Source organism: Danio aesculapii, chromosome 18 (assembly GCF_903798145.1).
Source record: "Danio aesculapii chromosome 18, fDanAes4.1, whole genome shotgun sequence".
Lineage (NCBI taxonomy): Eukaryota > Metazoa > Chordata > Actinopteri > Cypriniformes > Danionidae > Danio > Danio aesculapii.
In genome coordinates, this window is record NC_079452.1 from 23196304 (window position 1) to 23224112 (window position 27809).

The 27809-nt window shown below is 37.8% G+C and overlaps 1 protein-coding gene across 2 annotated transcripts; it reads left to right on the forward strand.

The window, feature by feature from the left end:
• Positions 1-862: 862 nt before the first annotated feature.
• lgals4 (galectin 4) lies at positions 863-27098 on the forward strand. Of its 2 annotated transcripts, XM_056478939.1 has the most exons (74): positions 863-961; positions 1939-2027; positions 2808-3006; positions 3341-3454; positions 4180-4359; positions 4757-4845; positions 5231-5429; positions 5514-5627; positions 5754-5870; positions 6037-6125; positions 6218-6416; positions 6508-6636; positions 6835-6923; positions 7020-7218; positions 7311-7424; positions 7535-7651; positions 7882-7970; positions 8065-8263; positions 8354-8482; positions 8685-8773; positions 8872-9070; positions 9162-9275; positions 9388-9504; positions 9735-9823; positions 9918-10116; positions 10207-10335; positions 10538-10626; positions 10725-10923; positions 11016-11129; positions 11242-11358; positions 11590-11678; positions 11772-11970; positions 12061-12189; positions 12381-12469; positions 12567-12765; positions 12856-12969; positions 13080-13196; positions 13396-13484; positions 13575-13773; positions 13864-13992; positions 14195-14283; positions 14382-14580; positions 14673-14786; positions 14910-15026; positions 15254-15342; positions 15437-15635; positions 15727-15855; positions 16047-16135; positions 16233-16431; positions 16522-16635; positions 16746-16862; positions 17062-17150; positions 17241-17439; positions 17530-17658; positions 17850-17938; positions 18037-18235; positions 18325-18438; positions 18512-18628; positions 18852-18940; positions 19035-19233; positions 19320-19433; positions 19547-19663; positions 20238-20326; positions 20403-20601; positions 20682-20795; positions 20915-21031; positions 21255-21343; positions 21689-21878; positions 21970-22083; positions 22201-22317; positions 23156-23244; positions 24048-24246; positions 25998-26111; positions 26219-27098. In XM_056478939.1, the coding sequence occupies exons 1-74, from the start codon at positions 905-907 to the stop codon at positions 26225-26227; spliced, it is 9669 nt and encodes a 3222-aa protein (XP_056334914.1). In that variant the 5' UTR covers positions 863-904; the 3' UTR covers positions 26228-27098. The 2 variants fall into 2 exon arrangements, with proteins under 2 accessions (XP_056334914.1, XP_056334915.1); XM_056478940.1 differs by lacking the exons at positions 9735-9823; positions 9918-10116; positions 10207-10335; ... (9 more) ...; positions 12856-12969; positions 13080-13196.
• The last annotated feature ends 711 nt before the right edge of the window (positions 27099-27809 follow it).

Genomic DNA, 27809 nt, shown 5'->3' on the forward strand with positions numbered 1-27809 from the left:
ATAATATAATATAATATAATATAATATAATATAATATAATATAATATAATATAATATAATATAATATAATATAATATAATATAATCCTGACATATACACACACACATATTTTCTTTTTTGGGAGATTTCAGTACAAATGTTGATGCAGTACCAAACATTTCCTTAAAAAATTTAATAAAAATCCTGTTTTCTTTTTCTGAACCGCAGACGACTTACATACAGTGATATAATGTGAATCTTCCTTTGAGAAATGAGCTGAATATGCGAGTGTGAGAGTGCTTTTCAGACAGTTTTATGGTCTGACTCTGGATGTTTTCCTTCATTCTTGTGAGAATTCTGCTGACTGAGTGAAGCATTTGATAATCAAAGTTGAGCAGTTTTCCCTCAGGCTGAAACACGCTTCATTCATCAGTTATTCCCAATTAAACTCGTTACATCACTAATGAGTTAAACATCAATATTTATTATAATGGCTGATGCATCATCACTACTATAAGCAGACATGAGGGAATGTGTATCACCATTGTTTTTATCTAATGTAAACACTGTATTTGTCCACTAGCCTTGGCAATGCAGAAAATATAATTTTAATATGCAAAATGCAAAGTACTGGTTAAACTGAACTCAGATGAAATGTAAAATGAAGTTTGATGTGCATGGTGGCTTTGGGCAAAACTGTTGAAGAATGCAAATGATCCTGCTGATGATGAGCGTTTGCCCTTAGTTTGCAAGACCAACGTGAACTTTTGAAGCTTTTTCTGAAATGCCTTTAGGCTAAAAGCACCCTGAAGGCTGAACGCTCCCACCGGTTGACAGTATAAAAGCCACAGAATGATCTATACGGCTCATCCTGACTCCAGAATCCATCAGTGCATCTTCAACATCTTCATTTTCAGTGACCAACATGAGCTTCAAATTAAAGTCAGGCTGCAGATCGAGCTGCCACACCACCTCCGGCTTTGTGAGTTTGACTTTTATGCCATATTTGTTAATAAATACTGCAATAATATTTCTTATGATTACTTAAATCATTTAGTTTTCTAGTGACATTAAAACAAACATGTCAAACATATTTATCAAATCTAATTCATTCTAATTCAGACTAAACATCTATGGGTTAAACATTTAATCTGTAAAATCTTTAGCAAGGCTGGAGAGAGTAAGGCTCCACCTTATTGGTCAAATTTAGATAAAAAACTTCTGCATAAACACAACTGTAATACATATTTGGCATATACCATTATTATGATAATGATTATTTAGTGATATACTGTGCAGTCCTAGAAATGAGAAATTATACTTTAGTCTACTGAACATTATGAACTTAAAAGACTGATATGGAAAGAATTGATCATTGTAGATTGATTGGGATGATTTCGTAGGGCAGCGCATCTACATGAAATCTAATAAACAATCTACAAGCATGGATAAATACAATAAAGGAAAATATACAAATGAAATAAATGATGTTTTATGGTTTTCAGTATTCAGATCAAGTAATTAAATAATCACTGCAAAAATATATACATAGAGGCTTTGTGTTGTTTCCAGTCCAAATATTTAAAAACACTTAAATTAAGAAGAATCAAGCATGAAATATTGTCTTGTTTTCAGAAATAATGAGTCAAAATTAATTAGGCCATTTTGCTTACACCATTGTCAGATTATTTTGTTTGTTTTAAGGAAAAATTCACTTAATTTTGACTCGTTATTTGTAAAAACAAACCAAAATTTCTGCTTTTCTTGATGCTTCTTGATTTAAGAATATTTCGATATTTATACTAGAAACAAGACAAAAACTACAAGTAGGAAAAGCAGTTTTTGCAGTGATATCTATAACGAAATGATATATTGTGCAGCCTTAGCTTCCTTTTACTAATTTCAGCGTGGTTCTGTCTTGAAAATGAACATTTTTGACAACACATTCATATTATGCAGAGCATCCCTTATGTGAGCCGAATTCATGGAGGACTGAAAGCTGGGAAAGACGTCTTCATCCAGGGAGCTGTTCCTGCTGGATCTGACGGGTGAATCTTGCATTTCATCACTACACTGCAAAAATGCTGATCTTACTGAGAGTTTTTGTCTTGTTTATAGTCCAAATATCTACAAATTCCTAAACCAAGAAGCATTTTCTAGACAAGCTAAATTTAATGTGTTGTTTTCAGAAATAATGAGTCAAAATGAGGAGAGTTTCTCCCTAAAACAAGCTAAATAATCTGATAATTGCGGAAGTGAAATTATTTTGCTAACCCCACTGTTAATTAGATATGATATTGGTCCAAAAGGAAATTCAGTCAAAGTCAGCTTATTTTGCTTGTTTTAGGGAAACACTCACAATTTTGACATTTCCGAAAGTCATATGAGTATTTATAAAGATGAGTATTTATTTTAAATTAGTTTTTAATATTTATACAATATTTAATAATATTCAATAATTAATAATAACATTAAAATAACACTTTTGTAAGATTGCACAGATTTTGCTATTTAATTATACCTTTTAGACTTAAGAATTGCTGACCTTGTATAATACATAATATCCAACACTTTGAAAATACAAAATTGTATGGTTTAGTGTTTTATTTGTCTATATACTTTATTTTAAAGGCAGTTATTGCATTTTGAATATTACAATCACAGTTTATTTTTAAAGAAGTGCACATTTTCTAGAAAATGCCTCGTAATTTTAAGATTTTTTTTTGATATTTTAGACAATATAAACAAGGAACGTAGCATATTTTTGCAGTGCGGACTCTTCAGACTTTAATTTCGTCTCTCTTCCACGTTATCTTTAATATGTGCAGCTTTGTGGTGAATCTGAAGTGTGGAGAGTCTGACGGGGATGACATCGCCTTCCAAATGAAGCCTCAGTTTACCAGTAACTCCACTGCGGTAAACAGCCGCAATAATGGATCATGGGGAAAAGAGGAGAAACTGGACTTTCCTTTAAAACCAGGGGGCAGCTTTGATCTGATCATTGCAGTGAATTCTGAAGGATATCAGGTGTGTTTTGATGTTTTATACTCAATGAGTGCAACATGCCAAGACTATCCTGAAAAAAAATTATACTTTGACCAGACTTTTGTAAAATTACTGTCCTTTATTTACAACTAAACCTCTTAGTTTTACTCAAAGTATACTTTGGCTTAAAGTTTAGTTTTTAACTCTTTAAATTTTCCTATAGAGGGTTTGTTTTGTCTGGTAAAACAGGTTATAATCAGAAACCATAATATTTTCAATTAATCCAATGTAAAAATGTACTTTGAATGAAAGTATTCACTTTTTTCAGCAAACAAGATTAATTAAGACATGATTTAAAGTAATTTTCCATTTGCAGGTGTTTTTGAGCGGACAAGAAGTCGGTCGGTTTCAGCATCGTATATCTCTGGAACGCGTCAACACTCTGGCTGTTGCAGGAGGGGTTTCTTTAACAAACGTGGCGTTCACCGAGGTCAGTGTTTCTTTGAACATTTCTAGGTCTTGCCATCTGCTTGGTGTGTGCAAGCCTTAAAGAGTGCCTATTATGCAGAAATCACTTTTATAAGGGGATTAAGTTGTGTTTTGTGTTTATATATATATATATATATATATATATATATATATATATTCAGCCTCTAATGGTCAACATGAATGAATTGTGTTTGTTCTAATCAGACTTGATGCAGAAACACTTTGATTGACATTCTCCCTTTGTACGTGTCATCAGAGGGGGAAGCCCCGCCCATTAGTGCCCATCATCTCTCCATCTCATTAGCATAAACAGCAGCCCTGAGTGAGAAGCAGCCGTCTGTCCATTAGCCATTAGAGTGTTTGAGCTGCTGAAGATAATGTCAGCATAGACTAAGAGGATTATAGATGTGGAGTTTTAGATGAACAGAGACAGGAGCGACATAGACTGACAGAAGTATGAACCACACATGTACACCTGACCAGCAACAGAGATGTATTGAAAGCTTGAAAAAAATGGGCAGAATAGGTCCCATTAAAAGCAGCAAAATCCTTCATTAATGTAATCTACAAAATAGTGGAGGACAGGGATACAATCACATCAGGCTTGGGCCATTGAGAAGAGTGCCTGGAATCTTTTAGCAATCCTCTACAGGAACAGCTGGAAATATCATAATGGTGGAAAATAAAATCCATATTCTTTCAATCATTACAATCTTTTTTTTACAGGGCTGGTCTGGGTCTTCTAGCATTAGGGGTGGCAGGGGCATGCATCACTCACATCATGGGGTTTTTAGAGGACATTCATCTATGAGGGAGGGAACCTGGTCTTTCACTGAGACCAAACATCATCCGTCAACTACCCATCTGACAACTGAACTTTCGCTAAGCAACCCAGTCCAAAATCCTGTGAGTAACACAAACAATGCAGGAAAACAACAAGCTTAAACACTTTATAAAACTAGTGTATCACCCCAAAACAATTGTCCACACAACAGTTTCAGGACTTATGACACCCTTTTATGATTTAAGAATATTTAAAGACTTGGTGGTCTGATTTATGAAATTTGCTTTGAAATGTGAATGTACACTAATTTATTTATTAATGGTGGTACCTCATATGATGATTTAAAGTGATTCAATTAAGCCAATATTTAAGTTTACAGCTGCCACATTCTCCCATCAAGTTTGTTTTATAGGAGTACAACTTTTGAGTGGGAATTAGCGTAGACAAAATCGGGGTCAAAAAATGTGTATGTTCTTATAAATAAGACCCCTGGTTAATGTTGTCTTGTGCTCTCCGTAGAAACTCCCTTATGTGGGCCCCATTTCAGGAGGACTGAGAGAAGGCATGGCCTTGTATGTCAAAGGAGTTGTTCCTAAAAACGCTGACCGGTAAGAAATTGTTTTTACATTTACATTAATTCAGATTTAGTTAGATTTTGCTAGTTTCAGGTTTTGATTTCAGCCATTTACCTGTAATACTGGTATCACCAGGGGCAGGGTGATTTTATAGTGTTGCCTCATACTGATTTTATGTACCCTAACTATAGCAATGATCTGCCAGATCTTGTCTTGCTGCTTAGCTGTGATGCAAGCCGTTCAGTCTTAGTGTCTTTTCTCTAACAAAACTAATTGATTTTAATACAACAAAAGACCATTGAGAAAAACATTGTGGACACGTGAAAGAATTAGTGTTGCTGCATTACACAAGTAACACCTTTATCACAGACTTGCACCAAGCATATAGTTGCTTCAACATGTTCAAATTTCAATGCAGGTTTGCACTAAATTTCAAGACTGGGACTTCTGACAATGATGACGTTGCTTTCCAATTCAACCCTCGAATGGAGCAGAATGTGACCATGAACAGTTTCCAGAACGGAGCATGGGGAACTGAGGAAAGTGTCTCAGACAATCCCTTTACAAAGGGACAAGATTTTGAGATGTTGACTGCCATCACATCTGCAGGATATCAGGTACTTTGTATGAGGCATGAAACTAAATGCACACATTTAAAAAGCAGATCTTGTCCTCATACAGGCTGTGTTGTGGTTCATAAGGTCTATGTGAACGGCAAGGAACTGTACACATTCAAGCACCATATACCACTGGAAAGAGTGACAGTGTTAAATGTTGGTGGAGATGTAGCCCTGAACCTTTTTGGCTTCATTCAAGTAAGTTACGTTTTCTGCAGGTAAGCCAAAATAATATTTTGAATTATACTGCACAAGAATCCACTATCAAATAATGCAAAGAGTAAAGAACTTTCTAAATATACACTCTCTCTGTTCCTTGGATAGAACTTGAGCACTTCTGCATTTCCTACCAGAGACACAAAAACATTCACCAGCTTCGGCAGCTCACATGCGAAATGGTCCAGCACACACTTTGAGATCTCGCAACCAGTCCAACACCCTGTGAGTGGCTAACACTATCCTTTCATTAATGAATGCACAACAGAGTAAAAACACCTAATGAAACAAGCACACTAGAACAGTTTCACCAGAAAGCATGCGTCTTACCACAGATTTTACAATTCTACTTAATATGAGAAAAATGCTTGCTTTCTTGTGGTTACTGCAGAACCTTCCTCGTGTGGTCCAGATTCCCGGAGGACTGAAAGAAGGCATGATCTTGTACATGAAAGGAGCTGTTCCTACTAATGCTGACAGGTTAATAAACATTTGTGCCTTTCAAGAAATTGGACAAAAACTATTTACTATTAGCTGATTTTTTTTATTTTTATTAATTAAACCTTATGCAGATTTGAATTGAATTTCAAGACTGGGCAGTCAGGGGATGATGACACTGCTTTCCATTTCAACCCTCGGATGGATAAGAACGTGGCCATGAACAGCGTAATTAATGGAAAATCTGGAACAGAAGAAATTATCTCTGACAACCCTTTTAAAAAAGGAGAACCATTTGAGATGTTAACTATGATCAAACCTGAAGGGTATCAGGTAAGTGTTTTCATGAAGATCAGCTAGCCACACCTATAAAAGAAAGCTAGGAACGTGTCCCCTTATGGGTTGTGTTGTTTTGGTTCATCAGGTGCACGTGAATGGCAAAGAACAGTGCATATTCAGACACCGTACACCTCTCGAAAGAGTGTCAGCATTAAATATCAGTGGAAATGTTGCTGTAAAAAACTTGGAGATCTCGCAGCCAATCCAAAACCCAGTGAGTGACTGATTCTTTACAGCGAAAGCCCTTATTGGCTTTTTGTTTTAAACAAACAAATGTATTCTCACCAGTTAGAATTTGATGACCAACCTACAAAATAAATAAAAAATTACATTCCCATACTGTAAATCTGAATATAAACCACAGGAATCTAGTCACTGTGAGATAATGCCCAATTTATTGCATTAACTGCAGAATATTCCTTATGTGGGCCAAGTTCCTGGAGGACTGAAAGAAGGCATGGCCTTGTACATGCAGGGTGTTGTTCCTGATAATGCTGACCAGTAAGGCATTGCTTTGTTGAACAGTTTGTGTAAATGAACAGATAGTTCAGCAGTATTTGGGAATGGTTGCTGTAACACCCTTCAACTTTAATGTAGATTCGAGATCAATTTCAAGACTGGGCAGTCTGGCAGTGATGACATTGCTTTCCACTTCAACCCCCGAATGGGCCAGAAGGTATTCATGAACAGCTTCAGGAAGGGAGCATGGGGAACTGAGGAAAGTGTCTCAGACAACCCCTTTACAAAGGGACAACGCTTTAAGATGTTGACTGCCATCACGTCTGCAGGATATCAGGTACTTATTTTACAACACAAATCCCACTGCATAGTCCAACAAAGAGGCTAGACACTTGTCCTTAATTGCAAGGTGTTGTTTTGGATCATCAGGTGTACGTGAATGACAAAGAACTGTGCACATTCAAGCACCGTCTACCACTGGAAAGAGTGTCAACATTAAATATCAGTGGAAATGTTGCCATCAACTCTCTTGGCTCCATACAAGTAAGCTGTGTTTTCCTCAGTTTTGGCAATATTTCACCACAAATGACACTACATCAGAAACTACTGACAATGACATGGAAAGTAAAGATCTTTGTAAATTCTCTTTTTAGAACTGGAGCACATCCTCACCTGTTACTCAAACCAAGTCTACAATCCCCAGCCTGGGCAGTTCACATGAGAAATGGTCCACCACACACTTAGAGATTTCGCAACCAGTCCAAAACCCTGTGAGTTACTGATCCTATCTTTTCAATTCTTAATGCACAACAAAGTAAAAACACCTAATCAAACACGGATATGACAACTGTTTCATCCAAGACCACTTGTCCCACCATGGTTTCATGATTGTGATGACCAATCTAAAGAATGAAAAGCTACATACACTTGTAAAGTTGGAACCCTGCTACAAAAAAATTGTGAATAAAGAAATATTTCTATTTTTTTGTACTTACTGCAGAACCTTCCTCGCGTGGTCCAGATTCCCGGAGGACTGAAAGAAGGCATGATCTTGTACATGAAAGGAGCTGTTCCTAATAATGCTGACAGGTTGATAATCATTTGTGCCTAACATGAAATTGGATAAAAACTATTTACTATTAGCTGGATTTTGTTGCTTTAACATATTTTAAACCTTATGCAGATTTGAAATCAATTTCAAGACTGGGCAGTCAGGGGATGATGACACTGCTTTCCATTTCAACCCTCGGATGGATAAGAACGTGGCCATGAACAGCGTAATTAATGGAAAATCTGGAACAGAAGAAATTATCTCTGACAACCCTTTTAAAAAAGGAGAACCATTTGAGATGTTAACTGTCATCAAACCTGAAGGATATCAGGTAAGTCTTTTAAGACGATCAATTAACCACACCTATAAATGAGGGAAATGAACGTGTCCCCTTATGGGTTGTGTTGTTTTGGTTCATCAGGTGTGCATGAATGGCAAAGAACAGTGCATATTCAAGCACCGTACACCTCTTGAAAGAGTGTCAGCATTAAATATCAGTGGAGATGTTGCTGTAAAAAACTTGGAGATCTCACAGCCAATCCAAAACCCAGTGAGTGACTGATCTTTAACAGTAAAAGCGCTTATTGGCTTTTTGTTTCAAACAAGACTAGATTTCTCACCACAGTTTCAAAATTGTGATGAGCAACCTAAAAAACTGAAATCATTCATCATTCCTGTACTGTAAAGCTGAAAATTTGCCACATAAATTTATTCGGTGTAAGATAATGCACATTTTCTTGTGTTTAATGCAGAGTATTCCTTATGTGGGCCAAGTTCCTGGAGGACTGAAAGAAGGCATGGCCTTGTACATGCAGGGTGTTGTTCCTGATAATGCTGACCAGTAAGGAATTGCTTTGTTGAACAGTTTGTGTAAATGAACAAAAATAATTTGGTGCTATTTGGGAATTTTTGCTGTAACACCCTTCAACTTCGATGTAGATTTGAGATCAATTTCAAGACTGGGCAGTCTGGCAGTGATGACATTGCTTTCCACTTCAACCCCCGAATGGGCCAGAAGGTATTCATGAACAGCTTCAGGAAGGGAGCATGGGAAACTGAGGAAAGTGTCTCAGACAATCCCTTTACAAAGGGACAACACTTTAAGATGTTGACTGCCATCACGTCTGCAGGATATCAGGTACCTTTTTGTGAAATAAATACCACTGTATAGTCCTAAAAGGAGGCTAGACACTTGTCCTTAATTGCAATGTGTTGTTTTGGATCATCAGGTGTACGTGAATGACAAAGAACTGTGCACATTCAAGCACCGTCTACCACTGGAAAGATTGTCAACATTAAATATCAGTGGAAATGTTGCCATCAACTCTCTTGGCTCCATACAAGTAAGCTGTGTTTTCCTCAGTTTTGGCAATATTTCACCACAAATGACACTACATCAGAAACTACTGACAATGACATGGAAAGTAAAGATCTTTGTAAATTCTCTCTTTTTAGAACTGGAGCACATCCTCACCTGTTACTCAAGCCAAGTCAACAATCCCCAGCCTGGGCAGTTCACATGAGAAATGGTCCACGACACACTTGGAGATTTCGCAACCAGTCCAAAACCCTGTGAGTTACTGATCCTATCTTTTCAATTCTTAATGCACAACAAAGTAAAAACACCTAATCAAACACGGATATGACAACTGTTTCATCCAAGACCACTTGTCCCACCATGGTTTCATGATTGTGATGACCAATCTAAAGAATGAAAAGCTACATACACTTGTAAAGTTGGAACCCTGCTACAAAAAAATTGTGAATAAAGAAATATTTCTATTTTTTTGTACTTACTGCAGAACCTTCCTCGCGTGGTCCAGATTCCCGGAGGACTGAAAGAAGGCATGATCTTGTACATGAAAGGAGCTGTTCCTAATAATGCTGACAGGTTGATAATCATTTGTGCCTAACATGAAACTGCATAAAAACTATTTACTATTAGCTGGATTTTGTTGCTTTAACATATTTCAAACCTTATGCAGATTTGAAATCAATTTCAAGACTGGGCAGTCAGGGGATGATGACACTGCTTTCCATTTCAACCCTCGGATGGATAAGAACGTGGCCATGAACAGCGTAATTAATGGAAAATCTGGAACAGAAGAAATTATCTCTGACAACCCTTTTAAAAAAGGAGAACCATTTGAGATGTTAACTGTCATCAAACCTGAAGGATATCAGGTAAGTCTTTTAAGACGATCAATTAACCACACCTATAAATGAGGGAAATGAACGTGTCCCCTTATGGGTTGTGTTGTTTTGGTTCATCAGGTGCACGTGAATGGCAAAGAACAGTGCACATTCAAGCACCGTACACCTCTTGAAAGAGTGTCAGCATTAAATATCAGTGGAGATGTTGCTGTAAAAAACTTCGAGATCTCACAGCCAATCCAAAACCCAGTGAGTGACTGGTCTTTAACAGTAAAAGCTCTTATTGGCTTTTTGTTTCAAACAAGACTACATTTCTCACCACAGTTTCAGAATTGTGATGAGCAACCTAAAAAACTGAAATCATTCATCATTCCTATACTGTAAAGCTGAAAATTTGCCACAAGAATTTATTCAGTGTAAGATAATGCACATTTTCTTGTGTTTACTGCAGAGTATTCCTTATGTGGGCCAAGTTCCTGGAGGACTAAAAGAAGGCATGGCCTTGTACATGCAGGGTGTTGTTCCTGATAATGCTGACCAGTAAGGCATTGCTTTGTTGAACAGTTTGTGTAAATGAACAAAAATAATTAGGTGCTATTTGGGAATGGTTGCTGTAACACCCTTCAACTTCAATGTAGATTCGAGATCAATTTCAAGACTGGGCAGTCTGGCAGTGATGACATTGCTTTCCACTTCAACCCCCGAATGGGCCAGAAGGTATTCATGAACAGCTTCAGGAAGGGAGCATGGGGAACTGAGGAAAGTGTCTCAGACAATCCCTTTACAAAGGGACAACGCTTTAAGATGTTGACTGCCATCACGTCTGCAGGATATCAGGTACTTTTTTTGTGAAATAAATACCACTGTATAGTCCTAAAAGGAGTCTAGACACTTGTCCTTAATTGCAATGTGTTGTTTTGGATCATCAGGTGTACGTGAATGACAAAGAACTGTGCACATTCAAGCACCGTCTACCACTGGAAAGATTGTCAACATTAAATATCAGTGGAAATGTTGCCATCAACTCTCTTGGCTCCATACAAGTAAGCTGTGTTTTCCTCAGTTTTGGCAATATTTCACCACAAATGACACTACATCAGAAACTACTGACAATGACATGGAAAGTAAAGATCTTTGTAAATTCTCTCTTTTTAGAACTGGAGCACATCCTCACCTGTTACTCAAGCCAAGTCAACAACCCCCAGCCTCGGCAGCTCATATGGAAAATGGTCCACCACACACTTGGAGATCTCGCAACCAGTCCAACACCCTGTGAGTAACCATTGTGCAATCTTTACTGAAAAGACTAAATCAAAGTAAAAACACCTTATGAAAGAAATGTGTGATAACTGTCTCATCCAAGCACACTTGTCTCACTAAAGTTTCATGATTGTGTTCACTAACCTAAACAATGAAATTCTGTATCCGCATTTAAAAAGTTGAAACCTTGCTAGAAAAATCCAGTCAATACAGGAAAATGCCTGTTTTTTGTGATTACTGCAGAATCTTCCTTGTGTGGTCCAGATTCCCGGAGGACTGAAAGAAGGCATGATCTTGTACATGAAAGGAGCTGTTCCTACTAATGCTGACAGGTTGATAATCATTTGTGCCTTTCATTAAATTGGAAAAAAATGTTTACTATTAGGATTTTTTTGTTGCTTCAACTTACTTCAAATCTTGTGCAGATTTGAATTGAATTTCAAGACTGGGCAGTCAGGTGATGATGACACTGCTTTCTATTTCAACCCTCGGATGGATAAGAACGTGGCCATGAACAGCGTAATTAATGGAAAATCTGGAACAGAAGAAATTATCTCTGACAACCCTTTTAAAAAAGGAGAACCATTTGAGATGTTAACTATCATCAAGCCTGAAGGGTATCAGGTAAGTGTTTTAAGAAGATTAACTAGCTACACCTATAAAAGAAAGCTAGGAACGTGTCCCCTTATGGGTTGTGTTGTTTTGGTTCATCAGGTGCACGTGAATGGCAAAGAACAGTGCATATTCAAGCACCGTACACCTCTTGAAAGAGTGTCAGCATTAAATATCAGTGGAGATGTTGCTGTAAACAACTTGGAGATCTCGCAGTCAATCCAAAACCCAGTGAGTGACTGATCCTTTACAGCGCTTAGTGGCTTTTAGTTTCAAAAAAGTACATTTATCACCACAGTTTCAGGATTGTGATGACCAATTTAATCATTAGAAAAATTCTACATTCACTTACTCTAAAGCTAAAGATCTGCCACAAGAATATAGTCAGTGTAACAATGTACATTTTCTTGTGTTTACTGCAGAATATTCCTTATGTGGGCCAAGTTCCTGGAGGACTGAAAGAAGGCATGGCCCTGTACATGCAGGGTATTGTTCCTGACAATGCTGACCAGTAAGACATTGCTTTGTTGAACAGTCTCTGTAAATGAACAAATATAGTTTAGTGGTATTTGGAATGTTTGCTGTAACGCCCTTCAACTTCAATATAGATTTGAGATCAATTTCAAGACTGGGCAGTCTGGCAGTGATGACATTGCTTTCCACTTCAACCCCCAAATGGGCAAGAAGGTGGTCATGAACAACTTCAGGAACGGAGCATGGGGAACTGAGGAAAGTGTCTCAGACAACCCCTTTACAAAGGGACAACACTTTAAGATGTTGACTGCCATCACATCAGCAGGATATCAGGTACTTATTATGTGACATAAACCCCACTGCATAGTTCTAAAGAGGCTAGAATCTTGTCCCTAAATGCAATGTGTTGGTTTGGATCATCAGGTGTACGTGAATGACAAAGAACTGTGCACATTCAAGCACCGTCTACCACTGGAACAATTGTCAACATTAAATATCAGTGGAAATGTTGCCATCAACTCTCTTGGCTCCATACAAGTAAGCTGTGTTTTCCTCAGTTTTGGCAATATTTCACCACAAATGACACTACATCAGAAACTACTGACAATGACATGGAAAGTAAAGATCTTTGTAAACTCTCTTTTTAGAACTGGAGCACATCCTCACCTGTTACTCAAGCCAAGTCAACAATCCCCAGTCTGGGCAGCTCACATGGGAACTGGTCCACCACACACTTGGAGATCTCGCAACCAGTCCAACACCCTGTGAGTTACTGATCCTATTCTTTCAAATATTAATGCACAACAAAGTAAAAACACCTAATCAAACACGGATATGACAGCTGTTTCATTCAAGACCACTTGTCCCACTAACCATGAAAAGCTACATACCCTCAGAAAATTTAAACCCTGTAACAAAAAAATGTGAATATAGGAAAATTGCTATTTTCTGTACTTATTGCAGAACATTCCTCGTGTGGTCCAGATTCCCGGAGGACTGAAAGAAGGCATGATCTTGTACATGAAGGGAGATGTTCCTACTAATGCTGACAGGTTGATAATCATTTGTGCCTTTCATTAAATTGGACAAAAACTATGTACTAATAAACTAATTTGTTTACTTATATTTCAAACCTTATGCAGATTTGAATTGAATTTCAAGACTGGGCAGTCAGGTGATGATGACACTGCTTTCCATTTCAACCCTCGGATGGATAAGAACGTGGCCATGAACAGCGTAATTAATGGAAAATCTGGAACAGAAGAAATTATCTCTGACAACCCTTTTAAAAAAGGAGAACCATTTGAGATGTTAACTATCATCAAGCCTGAAGGGTATCAGGTAAGTCTTTTAAGATGATCAATTAACCACACCTATAAATGAGGGAAATGAACGTGTCCCCTTATGGGTTGTGTTGTTTTGGTTCATCAGGTGCACGTGAATGGCAAAGAACAGTGCATATTCAAGCACCGTACACCTCTTGAAAGAGTGTCAGCATTAAATATCAGTGGAGATGTTACTGTAAAAAACTTGGAGATCTCACAGCCAATCCAAAACCCAGTGAGTGACTGGTCTTTAACAGTAAAAGCTCTTATTGGCTTTTTGTTTCAAACAAGACTAGATTTCTCACCACAGTTTCAAAATTGTGATGAGCAACCTAAAAAACTGAAATCATTCATCATTCCTGTACTGTAAAGCTGACAATTTGCCACATAAATTTATTCGGTGTAAGATAATGCACATTTTTTTGTGTTTAATGCAGAGTATTCCTTATGTGGGCCAAGTTCCTGGAGGACTGAAAGAAGGCATGGCCTTGTACATGCAGGGTGTTGTTCCTGATAATGCTGACCAGTAAGGCATTGCTTTGTTGAACAGTTTGTGTAAATGAACAAAAATAATTTGGTGCTATTTGGGAATTTTTGCTGTAACACCCTTCAACTTCGATGTAGATTTGAGATCAATTTCAAGACTGGGCAGTCTGGCAGTGATGACATTGCTTTCCACTTCAACCCCCGAATGGGCCAGAAGGTATTCATGAACAGCTTCAGGAAGGGAGCATGGGAAACTGAGGAAAGTGTCTCAGACAACCCCTTTACAAAGGGACAACGCTTTAAGATGTTGACTGCCATCACGTCTGCAGGATATCAGGTACTTTTTTTGTTAAATAAATACCACTGTATAGTCCTAAAAGGAGTCTAGACACTTGTCCTTAATTGCAATGTGTTGTTTTGGATCATCAGGTGTACGTGAATGACAAAGAACTGTGCACATTCAAGCACCGTCTACCACTAGAAAGAGTGTCAACATTAAATATCAGTGGAAATGTTGCCATCAACTCTCTTGGCTCCATACAAGTAAGCTGTGTTTTCCTCAGTTTTGTAAATATTTTAGCACAAATGACACTACTTCAGAAACTACTGACAATGATGAGGAAAATAAAAAATAGTGTAAATTCTCTCCTTTCTTTTCTTCATTAGAACTGGAGCACATCCTCACCTGTTACTCAAGCCAAGTCAACAATACCCAGCCTGGGCAGCTCACATGAGAAACGGTCCAGCACACACTTGGAGATCTCGCAACCAGTCCAGCATGCTGTGAGTTACTGATCCTATCCTTTCACTAATGAATGCACAACAGAGCAAAAAATACCTTGTGAAGCAAGCATGTGATAACTGTTTAATCCAAGCACACGTGTCTCACTATAGCTTAATGATTGTGTTGATCAACCTAAACAATGTCATTTCGTATATCCAGTCAGAAATCCTCCTACAAATTTCTACTTAATATGAGAAAAATGCTTGTTTTCTTGTGGTTACTGCAGAACCTTCCTTGTGTGGTCCAGATTCCTGGAGGACTGAAAGAAGGCATGATCTTGTACATGAAAGGAGCTGTTCCTAATAATGCTGACAGGTTGATAATCATTCGTGCCTAACATGAAATTGGACAAAAAATATTTACTATTAGCTGGATTTTGTTGCTTTAACATATTTCAAACCTTATGCAGATTTGAAATCAATTTCAAGACTGGGCAGTCAGGGGATGATGACACTGCTTTCCATTTCAACCCTCGGATGGATAAGAACGTGGCCATGAACAGCGTAATTAATGGAAAATCTGGAACAGAAGAAATTATCTCTGACAACCCTTTTAAAAAAGGAGAACCATTTGAGATGTTAACTATGATCAAACCTGAAGGGTATCAGGTAAGTGTTTTCATGAAGATCAGCTAGCCACACCTATAAAAGAAAGCTAGGAACGTGTCCCCTTATGGGTTGTGTTGTTTTGGTTCATCAGGTGCACGTGAATGGCAAAGAACAGTGCATATTCAGACACCGTACACCTCTTGAAAGAGTGTCAGCATTAAATATCAGTGGAGATGTTGCTGTAAACAACTTGGAGATCTCGCAGCCAATCCAAAACCCAGTGAGTGACTGATCCTTTACAGCCCTTAGTGGCTTTTAGTTTCAAAAAAGTACATTTATCACCACAGTTTCAGGATTGTGATGACCAATTTAATCATTAAAAAAATTCTACATTCACTTACTCTAAAGCTAAAGATCTGCCACAAGAATATAGTCAGTGTAACAATGTACATTTTCTTGTGTTTACTGCAGAATATTCCTTATGTGGGCCAAGTTCCTGGAGGACTGAAAGAAGGCATGGCCCTGTACATGCAGGGTATTGTTCCTGACAATGCTGACCAGTAAGACATTGCTTTGTTGAACAGTCTCTGTAAATGAACAAATATAGTTTAGTGGTATTTGGAATGTTTGCTGTAACGCCCTTCAACTTCAATATAGATTTGAGATCAATTTCAAGACTGGGCAGTCTGGCAGTGATGACATTGCTTTCCACTTCAACCCCCAAATGGGCCAGAAGGTGGTCATGAACAGCTTCAGGAACGGAGCATGGGGAACTGAGGAAAGTGTCTCAGACAACCCCTTTACAAAGGGACAACACTTTAAGATGTTGACTGCCATCACATCAGCAGGATATCAGGTACTTATTATGTGACATAAACCCCACTGCATAGTTCTAAAGAGGCTAGAATCTTGTCCCTAAATGCAATGTGTTGGTTTGGATCATCAGGTGTACGTGAATGACAAAGAACTGTGCACATTCAAGCACCGTCTACCACTGGAACAATTGTCAACATTAAATATCAGTGGAAATGTTGCCATCAACTCTCTTGGCTCCATACAAGTAAGCTGTGTTTTCCTCAGTTTTGGCAATATTTCACCACAAATGACACTACATCAGAAACTACTGACAATGACATGGAAAGTAAAGATCTTTGTAAACTCTCTTTTTAGAACTGGAGCACATCCTCACCTGTTACTCAAGCCAAGTCAACAATCCCCAGCCTGGGCAGCTCACATGGGAACTGGTCCACCACACACTTGGAGATCTCGCAACCAGTCCAACACCCTGTGAGTTACTGATCCTATTCTTTCAAATATTAATGCACAACAAAGTAAAAACACCTAATCAAACACGGATATGACAGCTGTTTCATTCAAGACCACTTGTCCCACTAACCATGAAAAGCTACATACCCTCAGAAAATTTAAACCCTGTAACAAAAAAATGTGAATATAGGAAAATTGCTATTTTCTGTACTTATTGCAGAACATTCCTCGTGTGGTCCAGATTCCCGGAGGACTGAAAGAAGGCATGATCTTGTACATGAAGGGAGATGTTCCTACTAATGCTGACAGGTTGATAATCATTTGTGCCTTTCATTAAATTGGACAAAAACTATGTACTAATAAACTAATTTGTTTACTTATATTTCAAACCTTATGCAGATTTGAATTGAATTTCAAGACTGGGCAGTCAGGTGATGATGACACTGCTTTCCATTTCAACCCTCGGATGGATAAGAACGTGGCCATGAACAGCGTAATTAATGGAAAATCTGGAACAGAAGAAATTATCTCTGACAACCCTTTTAAAAAAGGAGAACCATTTGAGATGTTAACTATCATCAAGCCTGAAGGGTATCAGGTAAGTGTTTTAAGAAGATTAACTAGCTACACCTATAAAAGAAAGCTAGGAACGTGTCCCCTTATGGGTTGTGTTGTTTTGGTTCATCAGGTGCACGTGAATGGCAAAGAACAGTGCATATTCAAGCACCGTACACCTCTTGAAAGAGTGTCAGCATTAAATATCAGTGGAGATGTTGCTGTAAACAACTTGGAGATCTCGCAGCCAATCCAAAACCCAGTGAGTGACTGATCCCATACAGCGAAAGCCCTTACTGGCTTTTTGTCAAGACTAGATTTCTCACCACAGTTTCCTGATCGTGATGGCCAATCTAAAAAGTCTGAAATAATTCTAGATTCACATACTGTAAAGCTGAAAATTTGCCACAAGAATATAGTCAATGTAGACTAAAGCTCTTGTGTTTTTTGCAGAAAATTCCTTATGTGGGCCAAGTTCCTGGAGGACTGAAAGAAGGCATGGCCTTGTACATGCAGGGTGTTGTTCCTGATAATGCTGACCAGTAAGGAATTGCTTTGTTGAACAGTTTGTGTAAATGAACAGATATAGTTCAGCAGTATTTGGGAATGGTTGCTGTAACATCTTTCAACTTCAATGTAGATTTGAGATCAATTTCAAGACTGGGCAGTCTGGCAGTGATGACATTGCTTTCCACTTCAACCCCCAAATGGGCCAGAAGGTATTCATGAACAGTTTCAGGAACGGAGCATGGGAAACTGAGGAAAGTGTCTCAGACAACCCCTTTACAAAGGGACAACGCTTTAAGATGTTGACTGCCATCACATCTGCAGGATATCAGGTAGTTTTTGTAACATAAATCCCACTGCACAGTCCTAAAAGTAGCTAAAAACTAGTCCTTAAATGCAATGTGTTGGTTTGGATCATCAGGTGTACGTGAATGACAAAGAACTGTGCACATTCAAGCACCGTCTACCACTGGAAAGATTGTCAACATTAAATATCAGTGGAAATGTTGCCATCAACTCTCTTGGCTCCATACAAGTAAGCTGCTTTTTCTTCAGTTGTGGCAACATTTCAACATGAATGAGACTTTGTAAATTCTCTCTCTTTTTAGAACTGGAGCACATCCTCACCTGTTACTCAAGCCAAATCAACAATCCCCAGCCTGGGCAGCTCACATGGGGAGCAGTCTACCACACACTTGGAGATCTCACAACCAGTCCAACACCCTGTAAGTGACTGTTGTGTTTTCAGAAGTGAAAGAATAGGATCTGAGTAAAAAAAAAAAATGTAATGAAACTTGTTTTACCTGAAAGCATCTGTCTCATCACAGTGTCAGGACTTTTTTAAAATTACTGAAATTTTAAAGTTTCATACTTTTTGATAAAATTGTGCCAATCCGTATTATATAATAAAGTTCTAGACAGACACGTATGTTGTTGTGTTTCCTGCAGAACCTTCCTTATGTGGGCCCCATTTCAGGAGGACTGAGAGAGGGCATAGCCTTGTACTTGCAGGGTGTTGTTCCTCCTGAAGCTGACAAGTAAGTGATTTTGTTTGACAGTTGGTAAATCAGACAAAATTGGTTCATTGTTGCTTGAATTTGAATACCGTAATGTGTTTCAACTTCATTATAGATTTGAGATAAATTTTAAGACTGGGCAGTCTGGCAGTGATGACATTGCTTTCCACTTTAACCCCCGAATCGGCCAGATTGTGGCTTTGAACAGCTTCAGGAATGGAAGATGGGAAACTCAGGAAAGCATCTCCAACAACCCCTTTAAAAAGGGGGAAGCTTTTGAGATGTTCACTGTCATTAAATCTGAAGGATATCAGGTTTGTGTTTAAGTTCCAGAACTTACCACCTAACTAAATGTAATGTAAGAGCTTTTTTGCACACACTTATTGGTTCTGTACATTAGGTGTATGTGAATGGCAAGGAACATTGCACATTCAAGCACCGTATACCACTGGAAAAAGTATCCACATTAAGTATTGTTGGAGGAGTTTCAGTTAACCTTTTGGGCTTCATTCAAGTAAGTTACTTTTTTGCAGATGAGGCAATATTGCAACATCACTGAAACAACACTGTATGCTGTGGAGAACAAAAGAACTTTTAAAATGCATTATCTAATTCTTTTCTCAATAGAACTGGACCAAATCCTCATTTTGTACTAAAGTGAAGTCAACAATCACCTGTACGGACAGCTCACACAAGGAACAGTCCAGCGTACACTCAGAGATCTCGCAAGCAGTCCAAAACCCTGTGAGTTACAAATCCTTTCCAGTGACTCCTCCAATCACACAAATGTAAAAAGTAGTGTACATGTAAAACAGGAAGTTCTGTTCCTTGATACAATTTGTTTGAGCCATGTTCAAAGCTGTATTGACTTACTCTAATCATACACCTGTACACCTGTAATTGTTTCAAGCAACAATTACACTATCAGTACTGAGCAATGCCACATAGGTGTTATAAATTTACTGTAAACCATACCATAGCTCCTTAGTGACTATTGCTTTATTTTACCCAAGGACAATTTCCCCACTAGTTTTAGTAAGGTGATGGCTATTTTAAAAATTCCTGAAATTCCACATCTTCCTGTTTTAATAATTTAAAATACTTCAACAAGAACCTAGTGCAGAGCTTCTCAACAGTGCATGTTATTGGAGTAGAGCAATGTTATACTGAGCTGTATGTATGTATGTACACACTCTTTTACCCAAGGTCAGCTCATGTACTGCTAACGCTGCTAAACATAAAATTGAGTTCACTCCAATCCTGCAGAGTTAATATACAGGTAGGCTGATGTCAATGGTTTTGTTTTTTCCCCTCGCAGAGTCTTCCTTATGTGGGCCCCATTTCAGGAGGGCTGAGAGAAGGCATGGCCTTGTACTTGCAGGGTGCTGTTCCTCATAATGCTGACAAGTAAGAAACCATTTTATCTAGATTAAACAATGCAATTTGGATTTGGATTTTTAAATATAATTCAAATTCCATCCAGGTTTGAAATTAATTTCAAGACTGGGCAGTCTGGCAGTGATGACATTGCTTTCCACTTCAACCCCCAAATGGACCACAAGGTGGCCATGAATAGCTTCAGGAACGGAGCATGGGAAACTGAAGAAAGCATCTCAGACAATCCCTTTAAAAAGGGACAAGATTTTGAGATGTTGATGGTCCTCCAGCCAGAAGGATATCAAGTATGTGCATTTACACAGTTTTCTGCATCCCTAAACAAAGAGCTTTTCTTTACACTGGCAGTTTTTACTCTGTTCATCAGGTATATGTAAATGGCAAGGTGCTGTACACATTCAAGCACCGTATACAACTAGAAAAAGTGTCCACCTTAAATATATTTGGAGGTGTTGCTGTGAACCTTTTTGGCTTCATTCAGGTAAGTTACATTATCTGCAGTAAAGGCAATATTGCAACGAAGGATTTAGTGTCAGAATCCACTGACAATAATGTGGAGAATAAAGAGCTTTCTAAAGACATTCACTGTTTTCTCAATAGAACTGGAGCAAATCCTCATTTGCTTCCCAAGTCAAGTCAACATTCACTAGTCTGGGCAGCTCACATATGGAGCAATCAACCACACACTCAGAGATCTTGCAAGCAGTCCAAAACCCTGTGAGTGAAAGATTTCTTCTAGTTCATTCTAAATGCATAACTACGTGAAAGCACATAATGAAACTGCAGCACAAGAAATGCCTAAGAGCAACTGATTCAGCATAGTTTCTGATGACCTCTTTCAAAACTGCGGGAATTCTAATGCATCAAATTTTATTATGTTCAAAACCTCCAAATAGAGTATAATGAATAAAAGCTGATTCCTGTTTTCTCTGTTCTGCAGAACCTTCCTTATGTGGGCCCCATTTCAGGAGGACTGAGAGAAGGCATGGCTTTGTACTTCCAGGGTGTTGTTCCTCCTGAAGCTGACAAGTAAGAAATCATTCTATTGGACAGTGAGGAAATGGAATAAAAACTTTACAGTTCACTGGACTTCATTACTGTAACATTGGGCAAGTGGTTAGCATGGTAGCTTCAAAGCAAGAAGGTTGCTGGTTTGAGTTCAGGCTGGACCAGCAAGTCTTTCTCTGTGGAATTTTCATGTTTTCCCAGTGTTTGGGTAGGTTTCCTCCAGGTGCTCCGGGTTCCCCCACAGTTGAAACACATACATTATTGCACTGGAGAAAATAAATTGTCCATATGTGTGAATGGGAGAGTAAGGGTTAGACTATCAGTGGACTATAGTGAGTGCTTCAACATCTTTCATCTTCATTATAGATTTGAGATAAATTTCAAGACTGGCAGTGATGACATTGCTTTCCACTTTAACCCCCAAATGGGGCAGAATTTGGCCATGAACAGCTTCAGGAAGGGAAGATGGGAAACTCAAGAAAGCGTCTCCAACAACCCCTTTAAAAAGGGGGACGCTTTTGAGATGTTCATGGTCATCAAATCTGAAGGATATCAGGTTTGTGATTTAAGGAACAATACTCACTTCATTCTTTAAAGAAAGCCAAGAGCATCTCTTTTATATTGGCAATGCTAAATCTTTTCATCAGGTATATGTAAACGAAAACGACCTGTACACATTCAAGCACCGTATACCACTGGAAAAAGTGTCCACCTTGAATATTGTTGGAGCGGTTTCTATGAGCATTTTTGGGTTGATTCAAGTAAGTTATGTTTTGTGCAGCTGTGGATATACTACAACAACAATGATACTGCATTAAGAATCCACTGAGAAGTGGACCCAGTTTTCTAAATACACACTCTCACTATTTCCTCAACAGAATTGGAGCAAATCCTCATTTACTACCAAAGTCAAGTCAACAATCACCAGTCTGGGAAGCTCACAGTGGGACCTGTCCACAATACAATCAAAGGCCTTACAAGCAGTGCAAAATCCTGTGAGTGACAGGTCCAGTCCAGTGACTTAAAATATACTGCACTCAAAATGTGTTATTTACTCAGCTTTTTGTCATACCTCAGATTTCAGATACTCATGTGTGCTATTAGCATACTTTTTTGGATATATACTTTTAGCTAGACTTTTTAGATACTTCAGATAAAGCTGAAGCCTCCACTAAATGTTACAAGATCTGGTTATAATAAGCATTGCATCATTGGACTTAAGTAATTTTCAGTACAAATGAAAAGGTAAAGTAGCAGTGCAGTATAAGTTATACGTTTCTTTCAATACACCTAAAGTTTACTTTAAATTGAAATTTAATTTTAATTTACAATTTAAACAGGTTGTATTAAAATGGTACACTTACAAGTATACTACTAGCATATTGCTAAAAGTATACTTTCTACATAAATCATACTTAAAAATACACTTGATCTTTACTTATACATGCATAATTAAATGAATGAGCAGTACACTTATTTTAGTAAGGGATTTCAAAGCCATAAGACACTCTTCCTTCTGTGGAACTTTTTATTTACTCAGCTTTTTTTATTGTATTCAATGAAACCTTTGGGCCATTCTTCTGTAGTTTTTCCACAAAAGGTTTGGAATGACATTAAGGTGAGTAAACGATGGCAGAATTTCTATTCTTGGTTGAACAACCTCTATAATGAAACTGCAGTGCATGTTTCACCCAAAAGAAATTGTCTCACTGTCACGTTTATTAAGATTGTGATGACAACTTTAATCATCAATGCTTTTCCAATTTCCATTTTAATGAACTCAAACCCTGTCTCAAGATTGGGCTGATGCCTATTTTTTTGTGTTCCTGACAGAACCTTCCATATTTGGGCCAGATCCCTGGAGGACTGAGAGAAGGCATGACCTTGTATGTGAAGGGAGTTGTTCCTAGAAATGGAGACAGGTAAGTTAGAATTGCATACATTCAGGCCTCCATTAAAGTATGCACTAAATTCATGTATGGGTGTAATGGTATGCATTCATCCTGATACATCAACTTATCAGCAATTCACAAACAACACGTCTTCGTATCTGAAGACATTACACATAAGCTAGCGAGCAACTCTTACCCCGCCTCTGAGTTCTTCTAATTGGTCCTCTGCTGTGTAACTGACATTAATGAGCACCAATCATGTGCAAGGTTTATTTTGTACTCTTCCAGCACAAGTAGCTTTTCGGTTCTGTATACTGATTATGACAAAACACTTCTGTCTGTTCAAAATAAACAGATAAACGCAAGCACAGGGCATTTGTTATTTTTCCTGTACCTGTATTGAACCGTGTCCCTAAAAGCTAAGGTAGGTACCAAAACATGACTTTAGTATACCATTACACCCCTAGCTACCACACAATAGGGCTTTTCAGATGTGAAACTGCCAACCCAGGGTCATCCTTACCCCCCGATAAACAGGGCAATCCTAGGTTATCTGTAAAATGCAGTGTTAAGAATGACAATAACACTGGGTTAATTGCAGTGTGAAAAGCTCTAATGTAATATCTGTTTCAACCAACAGTCGTAATTCAATACGTGTCCATGCACCATAATCATGGTAAAATCTTAATGATACTGCAGCAAACATACAAGAGAAATCCAGCTCTGCAGTTAAACTTAAATAAACTATGATCTTTACTTCGATGTTGACCAATCTCTTCATTCAGCATGAAGCCAAACTCATTCCTATTTAAAATGTATTGACTTGCATGCAGGTTTTCAATCAACTTCAAGACCGGGTCTACTGATAATGATGACATTGCTTTCCACTTCAATCCCCGAATGGGCTCAAAGCTGGTCATGAACAGTCTGAAGAGCGGGAGATGGGGAGCGGAGGAATACGTCTCTGAAAACCCCTGTAAAAAGGGAGATGCTTTTGAGTTCTACATTCAGATCAAAGCTGAAGGATATCAGGTATGTGTTTGGGACATTAAGCTCCCTGCATTTCCCAAAAGAAGAGCTTCCAACACATGATTTATCATATGAATATAAAATGTTTATCTTGCATCAACGAACAAGCAATGTGTGTGAAGAAAGAGTCCAGCACTCCTTGTGATGAAGTACCAATACACTCAACACACATTATGCACAAACATTTGAACTCGTATTGAATTACTCAAACTCAAGTCATAACAGTAATAATTAAAGTGCTGACTATAGAAGAGTTTGAGAAACCTGTGTATGACCTATGGTGAATACCCTACTCTTACGTCATGCTCACATAGGGCTGCACGATTAATCAAAAAAATTCGACCCTACACAAGATCTTATTTAAGCTTTTCTACGATTCAGCCTATTATATTTTCAAGGTCAGGAGATAAGCATAAAGGCGGACGCACAAGTGTTCATGTTGTTTTATACAGTATACATTGCTCAGCAACATGGACACCTCTAAATGGTCTTAAAAGTGTCACATACTGTATTTATAAAGTATAATTCACTCAAAAATGTAACTTCTGTCATAAAAAATTATGTATTCACAGCTGCAAAATCACACATGAGCTGACACACTGTCTGTTTACTACCAAGAGGACGTGTTGTGACTGCCAATCATGTCTACTTTAGTGAACAGAACCTGCATAGGCTGTGAATCACTAGTAATAAAGTTGTAAATAACGTTCAGCTTGTTGGAAACTGAACTCAAAGTGACGGCAGCCATGATATGAGCGTACTCGCCAAAAAAGTAAAAGCACATCAATTAAATGATCATATCCCATTGTAGAGTTATGATTAAGACAAGCATTTGACATGTTTTTTCTTTTATATCAAACACAAAGTGTTGTGCATAAGAATAAATGTTTACTGGGTCAGTATAACTATAGTCTATATAATATTGAATATAATGTGAAAGAGAATCTGATAATGAGAAATGTCTCATTTCCCAGAGACGAAAAGGTTTAATAATGTTGTCAATGACAAACGACAAGCATATGTCTCACAAATGACGAGCATAAATGACATGATAATTCAACTTCAGAATTATGAATAGTTGTATTGTGATGTCATTTAAAAACACAACATATTTAAAGTTCAAGTCCACCATTTAAAGTCTATAAAGTAGAGCTACACATAGGCCTAATATTAGTATTGTTGTTTTACCATGTTTGAGAAATAACAATAATAAGGGCCTACTCACATTAACCTTTATTTTACATCAACAGAATCCTGAGAAAATCGTGATCTTGACTTGAAGCAAAATAAAAAAAGAGATCGTGAATTTTAATGTCGCCATAAAATCAAAGTGTACTCTTCTTTTTTATTTAGTAATTCTTGTTATAGGTTTATGAGGGGACTTGATTTCCCCTCATAAACTTCAATCAAAAATCAATGTTTTTCCTATGTAGAGCTTTTGTCTTGTTTCTTGTCCAAATATCCAAAAACTCTTAAATCAAGAAGCATTTTCTAGACAAGCACACAATATTGTCTTGTTTTCAAAAATCATTTCAATGATTCAATGAAATTAGTCAAAATTTAGAGTTTTTCCTTAAAACAAGTCAAATATCTACCAACAATTAATCAACTTGATTTATTAAAAACTCATTTCTGAAAACAAAACATTGTTATTTGCTTGTGTAAAAAATGATTTTAATATAAATTTTTTTAGATATTTGGACACAAAAACCTACACTATTACAACAGTTAAAATGCTGTTTTTGGTTTGCCAGGTGCAATTCAGAGACCACAAGCAGAGCATGTTCAAGCACCGCATCCCTTTTGAAAGAGTGACAACAATCAACGTTCTGGGGAATGTCTCTATCAGCTTTCTTGGATTTGTCATGGTGAGTGTAATCAGACCACTTGTTAACTATTCTGAAAACACACACACACATAAAAAGTCGTGCTTTTCTTTCAGTATAAAGCCTGTAATGCTGATTTGTTTTCACAGGGGATGTGAGCTGGATCATTTCTGTGGCGGCTTCCACTGCATTAAAGTGCACTCAGAGAGAGAAAATTGTGCACAATCTCATCCTGATATTCATACAGCACGTATATCACTGATTCCAGCCTAATGCATCATGGCAAACCAAGGTCACTACATTTGTGGCAATGCAAGCAAATTAAATCCATTTACTCAAGTTTCAAAAGTAATGGGCTTTATGATTTTCTGTAATGTTGAGTCTAGTTTTCACACCCTGTTTTTGCATAAATGGCCACAAGGTGGAACTCTTTCTACAGTGTTAATGTCAACAATCTGAAATCAATAATATGCTTATTAAAATAATTAAACAACATATTTTAAGTTGAGTCCTACACATGGTCCTGTTTAAAAATTTCCAATCCTTAAGTTGCATTTCTTTACATGTTATTTCATATTTACTTCAGTTGCTTAAACTTACTGCTTAATATAATGACAAGCATTTTTAGTGAAAAGAAAACATACTTCTTCATATACTTCCATGCACTTCTTCATATGGGTGATTCTAGAATTGCAGGTCATTTTGCTAAAGCTTCTATTATTTTTGTTCTTAATTAAACACTTTTAATTAATGACACAAATTTTATCAATTGATCTCTAAAATAAAGTTTGTATGGGTATTTAGGGACATTTTTGTCTTAAAAATATTTACTTAAAGGCTCCCACTTTACCTATGTTTAACTGTCTCTGCCTCCTGAATCATATTCAGCTTCAATTATCATCAAATAATCAAGGCTAATAGTCATCTTTTGTGTGTGTTTACTCTATGAAGTCAAATAAACGTTTGCATGTACATCTATGTTCTGTATTACTTGTAACTTCATATATTAAAAAACCCATTTAGTGTGTGTCTCTGTGTTCTGGTCAACTGTGTTACACAGGTTATAAAAAGGCAGAACAATCTGTAAAGCGCTCATAGAAAAAGCATGTGACTTGCTCAGAGTGATGTCACATCTTGTGGTGGGAAACATTATTCTTGTCATTATTCTTCTCTCATTAATGTTTAGGATTCACCAATAGTAGATTCAGGAGTTCACACTTAGCTGATGATTGATTATAAAAGCGTGTTTGGCATGCTGTCCCAGGAGAGAGCCCTGAGCTCATAAGATTCTCGAGCCCGGGGGTCCCTCCTGTCTGCATGGAAAGAAGGGAGTTTGAGCTCAGGTAGATCTCGAGAACACCCCCCTTACTTATAATCTGATGACAGATTATACATTGCTTTATAGAGATATACTGCTGGTTAAGAACTCGACTATAGTGCTAATTTAGATTGATCAAATCACTTATGTCTTTGGAATGTGGGAAGCAACTGGAGAATCCGGGGGAAACCCACACGAGCACAGGGAGAACATGTAAACTCCACACAGAAACACCAACTGGCCTGTGAAGGATTTGAACTAGAGACATTTTTGCTGTGAGGCCACAGTGCTAACCCCTAGGCCACCGGGCCACCCTATAAAGGGAAAGGTGGAGGAGTAAGGGTGGAAGAGGGGATTCTTCAAGATGAAGATAACTTAAGTAAGAAACTCTGGTTATTTATAGTGAGTTAGGAATCATCTGA